At 41.5% G+C, this 14,760-nt stretch overlaps 1 protein-coding gene across 1 annotated transcript in view; it reads right to left on the bottom strand.

Moving 5' to 3' along the window:
- Tpo (thyroid peroxidase) overlaps positions 1–14,760 on the bottom strand; it is a 59,350-nt gene that overhangs the window by 19,652 nt on the left and 24,938 nt on the right. The window contains exons 5-9 of the mRNA XM_051201272.1: positions 14,310–14,439; positions 11,877–12,083; positions 11,014–11,514; positions 2,466–2,724; positions 185–355 (exon numbers count right to left, since the gene is read on the bottom strand). Of these exons, the coding sequence (XP_051057229.1) occupies positions 185–355; positions 2,466–2,724; positions 11,014–11,514; positions 11,877–12,083; positions 14,310–14,439 (1,268 nt within the window). The remainder of the gene's footprint in view (positions 1–184; positions 356–2,465; positions 2,725–11,013; positions 11,515–11,876; positions 12,084–14,309; positions 14,440–14,760) is intronic.

The following is a 14,760-nucleotide window of genomic DNA, read 5'->3' as shown; positions in this document are numbered from 1 at the left end:
ATATTATAACATAAAATATTTTTACAGGTATACCACACTATCCTACTGAACAAGCAGTTGTTGAGAGATCTAATCCCACTTTGAAAGGGTAGGAGCTAAGACCTCCAAAGACAGATTGCAGAATGCCTTATTAACCTTTTCTTAATGCCCATATGGAGGAATACCATCTAGACACCTGACAAACCTGGTAAGCCATGGTCACGGCCCCTCTGTAAGTTTAGCGATGCCAGATCCAAGGTGCCCACGTTAGACAACACAAAGAGCTTCTCAGTCAGCTCCTCATTCATCAGCTGCTCCTGTACCTGCAGCTTGGCTGGTCTTGCCAGGAGGCCTCTCACTATTGGATCCAAACCACCTGAAAAACACCATACACAGGTCAGAGAGGTCCCTAGGTCCCTGCTGAGTTCTGGGGACAAAGGGTAGATTCTCAGTTATAAAGCATGTTTATTCTTAACAAACATCTGTACAGCTTCCCCGAATTACCTTTTGCAACCCCAAAATGTTTTCCAGGTTCCTTGGGACACTGCAGTTATTGGCAACTGTGTGCCGAGGATGCACCTGCAACACCTAGGGGACTAGACATAGTCAGGACACTTTACTGAAATTCATCATTACTTACTTTTCAGCAGCAGAATGTTGAGAGAAGTGGTTCTCAACACTTCATATGCTGCAACCCTTTAGTAATACAGCTCGTGTTGTGGTGACCCCCCAACCATAAATTTATTTTCATTATCACTTTGTAACTTAATTTTGCTACTGTTATGCATTATAACATCTGTGTTTTCCAAAGGTTTTAGGTGAGACCCCTGGTGAAATTGTCTTTTGATCCCCAAAGGGGTCACAATACACAGGTTGAGAATCATTGATTTAGAGTCCAGGGAAATGGTCTCTGGACTCCACAAACTCACAGTTTCTCAAGGACCTTGCTCTGCTACCCACTAAAGTCTGGATCATCCTCACAGGTCTCAAAGGAAACAAACCATCCAGTTCCCAGATCTTGTCCACCTTTTGCTATATGAATCCAGAATTACATACAATAGCATCAACTAAGAGGCCAGTTACTTTAGGTGCCCACCAAAGACAAATTTATAATATATTTTGAACTGGGTAGGGTGACTTGGGAAGACCCCAAACCTCTCTCTTCATGTTTTGCATGATAGCAACTTGACTATCAGTGAAGACACATACTGTCAGCTGCCATCGGCACCCTGCACTTACTTTGAGACAGCTTGGAAATTATTAGAGGGAAAGAAAGAACATGGGAACAAGAGTAGAAAGAAAAAAATGTGGTGAAGCAGGGAAAGAGTCCTCCAAAGTACAGTCAGAGAACTTGAGGTTTGTTTGTTTCAAATGCTAACATCCTGCAGTGCACAGTGCTGGTCTCATCAGAGAACAGGTACAGTGCTTGATGATGAAGAAATGGCATCACCTCCAGGACACTTCTACTTATCTGTCTGCCAAGAGATAATGGAGGGAGAGAGAGAGAGAGAGAGAGAGAGAGAGAGAGAGAGAGAGAGAGAGAGAGAGAGAGAGAGGGCTATACCGGGATAATTTATCCTGAGTACTAAAGAGTTCCAGATGTGAGTCAAGGCATTTCTCAGGAAATTTCACCTTTTAAAAAACTTTGAACACTGCACTGGGGGAATGGCTCAGTCAATAAAGCATGATGCAAGGCAAGCACAAGAATCTCAATTTGCTTCTCAGAACTCAGGGGAATAATTTTAGGGTGTGATGGTGAGTGTTTGTAATTCTGGTGTTGTGGGGGCAGAGACAGGGTGATTCCCGTGGCTTCCTGTTCAGCTAGTCTAGCTTAATTGGTGTACTTCAGGTCAATGAGAGACCATTTTGTTGCTGGAGTTTCTTTCCAGCTGATTAGCCACAAATAAACACACAAAGACTTACATTAATTTATAAACTGTTGGCCGATGGCTAGGGTTTTTTACTGGCTAGCTTTCTCTTAATTATTAGCCCATAACAACTAATCTATGTATTTCTATATGGACTTACCAGAGAATGTCTGGCATGTCCCATCTTCCTGATCTCTACATGGCATCTCCTCGCTGTGCCTCTCTGCCTCTCTCCCCAGCATTCTTCTCATCTCCTAGCCCTGCCTACCTTTCTGCCTCTACTGGCCAATTAGTGTTTTATTCATCAACCAATAAGAGAAACATATATAAAGAAGGACATCCCCTATTATCCTTTCTCAAAGGAAGTGGATTGTTTTCCTAAGGATGACACTGGAGGTTGTTGTCCAGCCTATATTTAAACACACACATGCACCTGAACACACAGAAACATGCCTCATAGGTACATATGTGAAAAAAGACTTGGAATATATTTGTGCCCTCTAAATACTGAAAAATTAGATAGCATTAGCTTAACCAACCAGCATGGAAGGTAAAGGTGCATGCTGGGCTACCCTGGCTGTGCTTAGATATAGGATCAAGTCAGGATGATGTGCATACCTTCCTGGATGAGCCTCCAGGGCCTGAAGAAGACATCATGCAGATGCAGCCTGGGGAAGTCTGTGTGGTCCTGGAAGTCAGTATCTAGCCGTCGCACCATTGGATGGACTGTGGCATGGCCAAAGCGGAAGGCAGCAGTAGAGAAGATGTTGGAAACAGTAGGGTTCACAGTGGGGTCATACCCTTCATAGGGACCCACATACTGCCTGAAGGCATCAGGACCAAGGATCTTGGGGATATAATCCCTCATGGTGATGATCTATAGAGAGGGAGACAGGTGTTCTCTGAGCAGGGAAGGTTTTCAGCAAAGCCCAAGGATGCCTGCAGGTCAACTGGAGATTAAAAATAAAGCAACGGGGAGAAAAACTACCTAGGTATCCTTGTGACAGAATATTATAGGACTGGTGAGCTTCCAAAGGAGGACACGGCTCGCAAATTCAGGCAGAGGTGTGAGAGGGAACATACCCATCAGGTAAAGGCACAACCCATAGGAATGTTTAAAAAAAAGTAGAGAACAAACATTAGATTGGTGGGGGTAATACAGAAATCTGAGAGCATCTTTCCTGTTCATGGAGACAGTTATCACTTTCCTATTGAGATTAGGTCACTGGATGATTAATGTTCAGGTCAGCTGAGATCCTCAGATATGCAGAACTACACCCTCTATGCTGAGATTCTCAGATATGCAGAACTGCACTTTCTATACCAAGATTCTCAGATATGCAGAACTAAGCCCTCTATGTTGAGACTCCTCCTGGGATTATTCCTGGGACTTTCATCTCTGTAGAAACTCAATACATATGCATGAGGCACCTACACTTTCCAATACATTCTAGCTGCTTGGAAAGAAAAATAAAAACAACCAGGCCTCAACCCCTGTCCCTGTGAAGTTTACAAACTGATATCCACATTGGCTGGGCTTGGAAGTCATAATCAGGGAGAGAATCAACATAGATTTATCTCCCAGGAAAATGAGTAGGTAGCCAGCTTTGGGGGTGGGGGCTCCTGTTGCCAATTGAATGACAACCTACTTTGTACAAAGAAGTCATAATGTCTGGCCATCTTCCTGAAAACAGAAGGACTTTGAAGCTACTGTCTTGTCCTAAAGCTTCTATATAAAATTGGTTTGTTTCTGTCCTCACAGATACTGGTATGAGGTTCTGCTGGGGGTATCCACAGTGATTAATAAAGAAGTGTCTACATATGCCTGTCAAGCAAGGTTACAGCTACTCAGTGAAGAATGCTCCACTCACTTTATTATCAGCCTCAGTTTAAATGTTTTGTATATCTCATGTCTACTTTCTTATCTAAGCCAGAACAACACAGGCATACACAGACATATGAAAAAAAAAAAAAAAAAAGAATTGGACACATGTGGCCCGGGCATGCCAGACTATCTGGAGCCTGCCCTCTCTCATCCTTGGCCCTGCTGTACTCTCCGCTTGAGAAAATTCTAAGAGAGCTCAGGTCATCTAGAGTTATTGACATAGAAGTCGTAAGCCACCTACACTCACCATGAGAGGAGAGAGAGAGAGAGAGAGAGAGAGAGAGAGAGAGAGAGAGAGAGAGAGAGAGAGAGACCTGACCAGCACCCACTAGAAGAAGGCATGGGAAGATGGCAGTACAAGAACACATTCAACAATAGAAAGACCAGTATGACACCACCAGAATCTAGGGTGTCTACACCAAGAACTGAACACACCAAAGCAGATGAAGATGAAGGAGGAGGAGGGGAAAGAGGAAGAGGAGGAGGAGAAAAGAATGACCTAAAAACCAACTTCATGAAAATGATAGAGTTATTCAAAGAGAATATGAGAAAATCCTTTAAAGAAATGGAAGAAAAAACAAACAAAAATGGGAAGAAATAGAGAAAAGACTAACCAAAAAAAAAAAAACTCGCAAGAAATCTACAAATCTTTTAAACAAAACAAGGAAAGCCAAGAAAAAAAAAAAAAAAAAAAAAAACACAGATGAAGGAAACAATTCAAACAGTTCAAGACCTGAAAACTGAAATAGAGACAAGACAATCTCAGGCACTGAAGATAAACTAGAAAATCGTAAATCCAACAAATCCTTAACACAAAACATCCAGGAAATGTGGAACACTGTAAAAGTCCAAACTTAAGAATAATAGGCATAGAGGAAGGTGAAGAGGCCCAGCTCAAAGATGCAGAAAACACATTCAACAAAATCATTGAAGAAAACTTTCCCAATCTGAAGGAGGACATGCCCATGAACCCATGAAAGTACAAGAAGTGTACCAAACACCAAATACACTGGACCAAAAAAAAAAATTCCCCTTGCCACATAATAATCAAAATACCAAACATACAGAATGAAGAAAGAATATTAAGAGCAGCAAAGAAAAAAGTCCAGGTAACATATAAATGCAAACCTATCAGAATTACACCTGAATTCTCCATGGAAACTCTGAAAGCCAGAAGGTCCTGGATAGATATTCTATAACCACTAAGAGACCACTGATGCCAGCCCAGACTATTATACCCAGCAAAACTCTCAATCAATATAGAGAAAACAAGATAGTCCATGACAAAACCAGATTTAAACAATACATATCCACAAATCCAGACTTACAGAAAGTTCTGGAAGGAAAACTCCAAGGATGTTAACTACATTCACAAAAACACAGGTAAAAGATAATCCTACTTTATCAACAGCCAAAAGAAAAAGTGGGACAAATCTACTTACAATAACACCACCAGCAACAAATCCAAAACAAACAAGAATTAACCATCAATGGTCTTTAATTCCCTTCAGTATTAATGGTTTTAACTGGACAATAAAGAGACACAGGTAAGCAGAATGGATACAAAGACAAAATACATCCTTCTGCTGCATTCCAGAAATATACCTCAACTTCAATGACAGAAACTACCTTAGAGTAAAGGGTTCGGAAAAGATTTTCCAATCAAATGGACCCAAGAAACAAGCGGATATAGCTATCCTAATATCTAACAAATTAGACTTCAAAGTAAAATCAATCAAAAGAAATGAAGAAGGTCATTTCATATTCATCACAGAAGAAATCCATCAGTACAAAGTCTCAAATCTGAACATCTATGCCCCAATACAAAGGCACCCACGTTCGTAAAAGAAACATTACTAAAACTCAAATCTCATATAAAACCTCACACACTTATAGTGGGAGACTTCAACACCCCACTCTCACCTCTAAACAGGACAACCAGGCAGAAGTAACTTAACAAAGAAGTAAAGTATCTAACAGAAGTTATGATCCAATTGGGTTCTATAGATAGATGTCTATATATAGAACATTCCATCCAAACACAAAAGACTATACCTTCTTCTCAGCTCCACATAGTACCTTCTCTAAGGTCAACCACATACTCAGTAACATAACAAACCTCAACAGATACAAAAACAAACAAAACAAATAAACAAACAAACAAAAAAAAAACAAAGAGAAAGAAAAAGAAAAAAAAATTGAAATAGGCCCCTGTATCTTATCAGATCACTATGCTTTAAAATAAGACTTCAACAACAACATAAATTGCAGAAACCCTACAAACTCATAGAAACTGAAAGGTGTGCAATTGCACCATTTCTGGGTCAAGGAAGAAATAAAGAAATTAAAGACTTCCTAGAATTCAATGAGAATGAAGACAAAACATACCTAAACTCATGGGACACTTTGAAAGCAGTGCTATGAGGAAAGTTCATTGTACTAAGAGTGGCCATATGAAGAAAATGGAGGATAGTCACATTAGAGAATTAACAGCACAACTGAAAGCTCTAGAACAAAAAGAAGCAAACTTACCCTGGAGAAGAAGACCTTGGGAAGTAATCACTTTGAGGGGTTAAATTAATAAATAGGAACAAAGAAAAGAATACAAGGAATCAATGTAATAAAGAGTTGGGTCTTTGAGAAGATCCAACAAGATAGACAATCATTTATCAAACTAAGCAAAAAGCAGAGCGAGAACATGCAAATTAGCAAAATCAAAAATGAAAAGGGGGACATACAATGGACACTGAGGAAATCCAGAGACTCTTCAGGCCATACTTTGAAAACCTGTACTTCACAAAATCGAAAATTCAAAGAAAATGAACAAATTTCTGGATAGATATCACTAACCAAAATTAAATCAAGAACAGATAAGCAACTTAAATAGACTTATAACCCCTAATGAAATAGAAGTAGTCATCAAAAAGCCTCCCAAGCAAAAAATCCCAGGGCCAGATGGCTTCAGTGCAGAATTCTACCAGAAATTCAAAGAAGAGCTAATACCAATACTCCTCAAATTGTTTCACACAATTGAAGCAGAAGGTTCACTGCCAAACTCTTTTTATGAGACTACAATTACCTTGGTACCCATGCCACACAAAGACACAACTAAGAAAGAGAACTACAGATCAATATCCCTCATGAACATTGATGCAAAAATACTCAATAAAATACTCTCAAATCAAATCCAAGAATACATCAGAGAAATCATCCACCATGACCAAGTAGGCTTCATCACAGGGATGCAGGGATGGTTCAATATACAAAAATCTTTCAATGTAATCCACCATATAAACAAACTGAAAAAAGAACACCCCAACATATGATCATCCCACTGGATCCTGAAAAAGCCTTTGCCAAAATCCAGCACCCCTTCATGATAAAGGTCCTGGAGAGATCAGGGATAACAGGAACACGCCCAAACAATATAAAAGCATTATACAGTAAACCAACAGCCAACATCAAACTAAATGGAGAGAAACTCAATGTAATTCCTCTAAAATCAGGAACAAGACAAGGCTGCCCACTCTCTCCATATCTCTTCAATATTGTACTTGAATTTATAGCTAGAGCAATGAGACAACAAAAGGAGATCAAGGGGATATAAATTGGAAAGTAAGAACTCAAACTTTCACTATTGGCAGTGACCTGGAAAACTCTACCAAGGAACTCCCACAGCTGATAAACACCTTCAGGTGGAATACAGGAATACAAGATTAACTTAAAGAAAAAAAGTCAGTAGCCCTACTATAGAAAGATAAAGGGGCTGCGAAAAAAATCAGAGAATTTCACCCTTTATAATAGCCACATAAAATATCTTGGGGTAACACTAACCAAACAAGTGAAAGACCTGTATAGCAAGAACTTTGAGTCTCTCCAGAAAGAAATTAAAGAAGATCCCAGAAAATGGAAAGATCTCCTATGGTCATAGATAGACAGGATAAAAATAGTAAAAATGGCAATCTATAGATTCAATGCAATCCCTATCAAAATCCCAGCACAATTCTTCACAGACTTTGAAAGACCAATACTCAACTTTATATAGAAAAACAAAGATCCAGGATTGCCAAAACAACCCTATATAATAAAGGAACTTCAGGACATCATCATCCCTCACTTCAAGCTCTACTATAGAGCTACACTCCTGAAAACAGCTAGGTATTGGCACAAAGATAGACAGGTAGACCAATGGAATTAATCGAAAACCCTGATATTAATTCACACACCTATGAACTCCTGAGTTTTAACAAAGCAGCTAAAATTATACAATAGAAAAAAAGGAAGCATCTTCAACAAATGGTGCTGGCATAACTGGATGATGGTGTGTAGAATGCTGCAGATAGATCCATATCTACCACCATGCACAAAACTTAAATCCAAATGGATCAAAGACCTCAACATAAATCCAACCACACTGAGTCTCTTAGAAGAGAAGAGTGGGAGGTACCCTTGAATGAACTGGCACAGGAGACCACTTCCTGAACATAACTCCAGTAGCACAGACACTGAGATCAACAATTAACAAATGGAACCTCCTGAAACTGAGAAGCTTCTTTAAGGCAAAGGACACCATCAAGAAGACAAAAGCACAGCCCACAGAATGGGAAAATATTCACCAAACCCACATCTGACAGAGGGCTGAGCTCCAAAATATACAAAGAACTCAAGAAGCCAATCACCTAAACACCAAATAATCAATTAAAAGTGGGGTACAAAACTAAACAGAGAATTCTCAATAGAGGAATCTAAAATGGCTGAAAGACACTTAAAAAAGTGCTCAACATCCTTAGCCATCAGAGAAATGCAAATCAAAACAACTGTGAGATTATAATCTTACTTCTGTCAGAATGTCCAAAAAAAAAAAAAAAAAAAAAAAAACCAAAACACCAATGTCAGTTTATACTGGAGAGATTGTGCTGGTGGGAGTACAGCCACTTTGGAAATAAGTATAGTGGTTCCTCAAGAAAATGGGAATCAGTCTACTACAAGATCCAGCAATTCCACTCTCAGGCATATACTCAAAAGATGCACATTCATGCAACAAAGACATCTGTTCAACTATGTTCATATCAGCATTATTTGTAATAGCCAGAACCTGGAAGCAACATAGATGTCCCTTGACTGAGGAAGGGATAAAGAAATTGTGGTACATTTACACAATGGAGTACTACTCAGTAGGGGGGAGGGCGAGGGCAATGGAATCTTGAAATTTGCAGGCAAATGGATGGAACTAGAAGAAACCATCCTGAGTGAGGTAACCCAGTAACAAAAAGATGAATGTGGTATGTACTCACTCATATATGGATTTTAGACCTAGACTAAAGGATCACTAGTCTATAATTCACACTGCCAGAGAAGCTAGGAAACAGGGAGGACCCTAAAAGAAAAATACATGGTCCCTCACAGAAGGGGAAAGGGACAAGATCTCCTGAGCAAATAAGGAGCAGGCAGAAGTTAGGAGAAAGAGAAGGGTAGAAGAGGAGGGAAAGGAAGAACATGAGGGAGCAGGAAAATTGAGTCAGGGGAAGAATAGAAAAGAACAAGAAAAGAGATATAATAGAGGGAGGCTGAGGCCATGGTAGAACATCTGCTCCTGGGCTGCCCTGTAAATGGAGTTCCTAATTGGTCTAGATAGTAAAAGGCCAGAGTCAGATATACAGGGAAATGCTGAGATCAGAGAGAAGGACCAAGCCACAGCACACCTTACCTCCTAAGCATCTCAGCAGAGAAGAGAACAGTTTCCTATTTCTCCCTACTCAGATCCTGTTTCTACCCAGTGATGTCACCTCCTGTCTGTCTGTACAGATCTCCAGACCTCTATGGTTAGCTAGTGGCAAGCTCCACTCTCTGACCCCCAGACAAGCTTTATTTGTGAAAGAAAGACATCACCCCACTGCTCCTTGCAACTATGCACAGGAGGACAAACTCCCTTCCTTATTTGTTAGGTGAGATTGAGGTTATCTTCCTGCCTTTGTTAGGGTTTCTATTTCTGCCATGAAACAGCATAACCAGAAAGGAAGCTGGGGAGGAAAGGGTTTCTTTGGCTTACACTTCACTGAAGAAAGTCAGGACAGGAACTCAAACAGGGCAGGATCCTGGAGACAGGACCTAATGTAGAGGCCATGAAGGTATGCCGCCTACTGGCTTGCTTCCTATGTCTTGCTCAGCCTGCTTTCCTATAGATCCCAGGGCCAACAGCTCAGGAATGGCACCATCCACCACACCTGGGCCTTCCCTCATTGATCACTAATTGAGAAAATGCCTCACAGCTAAGATCTCAAGGAGGCAATTCCTCAGCTGAGGCTCCTTCTTCTGATGACTCACAAAACCATCCCATACACTTCCCCACAGGGCTTCTATGAGGACATGGGTGATACAAAGTGCCTGTTCTAACAAAGCGTGTTCTAACTTGAAGGTTAGTATAGAGCAAACTTCCTAACACTTTGACCCTTTAGTACAGTTCCTCATGTGGTAACCCCAACCATAAAATTATTTCATTGCTATTTTATAACTCTTACTTTGCTACTCTTATGAATCATAATGTAAATAGCTGATATATGGCTCCCTAAGGGGTCAGGATGTACAGGTTGAGGAACACTGGTATAAAGTAAAACAACTCATTCCTCCATAACAACCCAGGAAGATTGTGCAGTCAGTACTGCTTTTTTTTTCTTCTTTTTCTTTTTAAAAGTATGATATTCTCTGTCACACAACTGATAAATGACCAAAAATAATCTCCATTTAACATCCCCTAACTTTGAAAAACAATCATAAAATAGAGTATTAAAAACTGATTCATAATTTAACTTGACAGAATGTTTAGGATCTCCATTACTACTAAAACACAAACATTCCAGACTCCAACTGTGCACCCACCTCATAGGGATGCTATAAGGATTATTGGGGCTCCGTGAGTTACAGTCACCAGGCAGCAGCCAATGAAGGGGCTTGCTGCTGGGCACAGTGGTAGGAGGTTGTGGCCCTACGGTTACTCTGGATCATCCAATGCTGGGACAACAGAGGCAAGAAGAGTCCCCTGGTACTAGGAGTATTTTGCTTGCACACACTTGTCCCTTAGAGGTTCCTACTTGAGTATCCCAAGGTGATCCTGCCAGAAACACTGACAGACCATGGTGGTCCTGCGGAAGCCACTGATAAGCCTGCAGTGACCCTGCCCAACACCACTAGAGTGCTCACAATACCCTCGTAGACACGCCTTAGGGGCACCCACTAGTTCTGTCTGTACCACTCCCTCTCCCATGCCCATACCGAGGCACACACCTGGTGCAGTGCGCCCACGACCTTGCGAGCCTCCTGATAGGCAGTTTCAGCACTCCAATGCGTGTTGATGGCCTTGAAGGTAGCAGCCAGGCGGTTGTGCTCTCGCAGCCACAGGGTGTGCACTGCTGCTAGGGCCGGGACCTCACTTGCGCGGCCATCACCAGCCAGGAAGCAGGGCGTGCGGGTGGCACGTGGGGCACCAGGTTCTGGAGCGCAGGCAGTGGATGCGAAAGGCAGATAGGCTCCACCTGTGTCTAGGTGGTGAGTGTTGACTCGCAACAGCCCTGCTGGGCTGCTCCAGTTACGCAGCTGCTTCTCAGTGCCAGGGGAGCTGCCATACACAGTGGATGCATCGAGGAAGGAGGTCAAGCTATTCATCTGCTGCCTCGGATTGGCAGCAGACAAGTTGCCAAAGAGAGCACCCTGGTCCCCACTGCCACAGGCAGCCAAGGAGCGGTAGAAGGGCAGGCATGTAGTGGTCCCTGAGGAATTTGAGGGAAGCTGTGGCAAAGGGGAGACTAGATATCACCTAGGGCTCTTGGGCCCCTTTAGAATCATAAATCATAAAATAATTTTGTGTTGATTAAATGATATGGATAAGGGGTAATAATTATTGTTGAGTGACCATCCCTGATTCAGAACATGCACAGGGCATGGCCTAGGAATTGTGGGATTATTTGTACACACAAAAGAGTGTTGTACACAGGAGTGCATTGAATATCCAAGGAGCATTTGTAGGAACTTCCTGGAGAAAGGACATAGGAAGGAGACTTTGCATTTCATTTCAGGTTTTGTTTTTTTCTGTTTAATTTTTAAATAGACACATGTTGTTTCAAAATTAATAAAGAGTTTAGGGAAATCACCTGTATGGGGAAGCAGGGATTTTGGTTCTCACAGGTCAGCTGGCAGTCGACACCTTCCCAGAAGGCTGTTGTGCTGGTGCTCTGTGGTGTGAGAGCAATGTCATGATCGATGTACTGTCCCCATACTGTCAGGAAATCAGAGTACTGGTCGTCTTCTGTCACAGCCTCATTTGAAACTTGAATGAGGTGCCTTGTCACCTCCCGTACCTGGATGAAGAGAACAGACTACAATGATGTAGATAGACTGCACTGTGGCCAAAAATAGAGACCGTAGGGTCTTAAATTCACAGTGAGGATCTTGTTCCCATCTCAAGAGCCCTGGGAAGACCTGTCACAGTGGACACAATGGGAAGAGCCAAGATGGAAGATAGACACATTTGGGCTTGGAAACCTGCCCTTGACTTGTGATGTCTGTGGCCTTTCAGGACACTTCTCAGAGTCTTCGGAAATGCACATAAAAGCTGTCAGTGGACAAAAGTTATCAGTTCCCAAAGTCATTGTGGGAAGTACATGAAGAACATGGATAGTCCATGACTCAGTCCTGAATTTCAGGGTTCTGACCAAGGTCTTGGTACCTAAAGAGTCTTCTGACTGATCTCCCCACTGTTTGGGAACAGCCACTCCCTCTTTGTTCCTTTTCTTCCTCCCTGTTTTAGGATAGTGCCGTCTATTACCAGGACTGTTGGGAAGATGTGGTTTGGGAACAGAAAGCAGCTTTCCTTATTTCACAGGTTGATTCTCTCCTTCCACTGTGGGTCTAAGGAACTAAACTCAAGTTTGCATGGCAAGCCCTTTCTCCAGGTGAACAAGTTTGCCACCTCTCCCGATATGCCTTCAGTGACAATGGTAAGATTTGGGTGGGACAGTAAACCTTGATTGCTGTGACAGAAGTGGGACCTATGGTGTGAGTGAACATGAATGGATATATGTGAATCTTTGGGGATCAGAATGTAGATTATGATTGACAGAATAACACATCCAAATATGTCTGTTTTTATTACATATAACCTTCATGTGTGATTAAATCAAAGACCTTGGGATATAGAGATTATTCCAGGATTCCAAGAATATTCAATGTGATCACATGAGTATTTACGTTTTGGGTTTTTTTTGTCTGTTATCAAAGAGTTGTGACTTGGAGTTGAAGACATGGAGAGATACTATGTTACAGTGTGGTAGACATGGTACAGATACTATATTACAGGTAAGAGCGTGTGTAGCCTTAGAAGTTAGAAAAGATGAGGCTCAAGAGATGGCTTCCTGGTAAAAGCCTTGTATGTGCAAACAGTAGGTCTTGAACCTCAGTAACCCATCCACAAACAAATTTGGAAAAGTCGAGGACATGGATTATCCATCATGGATCTCTAAAAAGACACAGTCACAAAACACCTTAACTTTAGGCTTTTGGCCTATAGAACTGGAGTTAAAATTGTATTAGTATGAGTCAGTAAACTTGGATTACTCTGTTATAATAAAACCAAGAAACAAACAGGCTATACATAAACACATGTGAGTGATGATTCTTATAAATAATAATAATAATATATATAAACAAACATGGATTTGTAGAATCTTAGTATCAGTACAGAGCTTAGAAGACCTCAGGATTTTGAACTGGTCCAATGCCAAACACATGATAGGCAAGTGCAGACATAATACCAAGCTTTCTCAGTGAACCTTTGTACTCAATTCTATCTACTGGCCCCCACCAACTGCTAGGAACACTTGGCCCTCTCAATAAAAGGACACCTGAAAAAACTTAAAACCCCTTGGAGACCTTTATGATGGTACAGGTGTCAGTCCACAGCTGACAGGCCAGCCTCTTCCTTCTGGTACTGATCTTCCCTATGCTGGGCTGAGTACTTTCTATCATACATTTTGAGAATTTTATCATGAAATGTTGACTTATCCATTGACATGACACTAGGGCCAAAGTGGACCATGTTTTGATGGACCCAATGGCACATACTAGATCAAAAGATCAGTAGGAAATGGATATATTTCCTAAACAAGTGTGCCTCTGATAGTAAACCAGTAGCCAACATCTGCACATATATAGTATACATGAGTGAACTCATTAACAAATGTGTGTCTTTGGCTGAATCTTATCTTCTATTGATGAACAGAAATTTTTTGAGAATATTAAAGTGCTTATCAACAGGAAAGGTATCAAATTAGATGATGGTAACTTTAAATCTCAGTTGTTCTCTGCCCTAGCTGACTATGGCTAACCTTCAGAGCCTCATTGATAGGTCCTACACCTCAGGGCTCCAAGTTCTTAGGAAGTTTGGGAACTCAAGGGGTTGTGTAAATCCCTAAGGACACTAAATCATCCCAGTAGCTGCCTATCACTCTTCAAAGCTGTGGTGAGTATGTTAGCATTATAGAAACCTGTTCCTGTCATGTTGAAATAGGTTCAAAATGAGTACCAACCGGAGGCAATGGGAAGCCATGGTATAAGAAGTCAGGGTTCCAGCCTCTGGGCTGACTGAAGCCATCTTCATAGACAGGAGGCAGCCATCTTGCTAGGGCTGTGTTGGAGGCTCCCCATCTGGGGTGATCTCTGTGGAAACAAATGAGGAGGTGCATCTGAGATGGAAGTGAATAAAGAAACATTGGGGTCTCAATACAGCATAACTCACTCAAGATAATACATCAAGATGGCATCTCTATGTCTCCAGGTAGACCCTTCAGCATGTCCTCCGTATGGTCTTCCTGACTTCTAGGGCCTCAGTCTATAACAGTCCTAACTGGTCACCCTGCCTTGAGGATCTCTGTCTACTGGTAGCCTCTTTACACTGCTCCTTCCCTGGTGGCACCCTCAGCTTCTCTCCAAAGATAGGCATTCATCTTTCCAGAATTTACTATGGGTTCCTACCCATGG

The sequence above is a fragment of the Phodopus roborovskii genome, unplaced genomic scaffold, assembly GCF_943737965.1.
Source record: "Phodopus roborovskii unplaced genomic scaffold, PHOROB, whole genome shotgun sequence".
Classification (NCBI taxonomy): Eukaryota; Metazoa; Chordata; class Mammalia; order Rodentia; family Cricetidae; genus Phodopus; species Phodopus roborovskii.
Note: the sequence above shows the minus strand (reverse complement) of the source record. Positions and strands in the feature narration are given on the sequence as shown.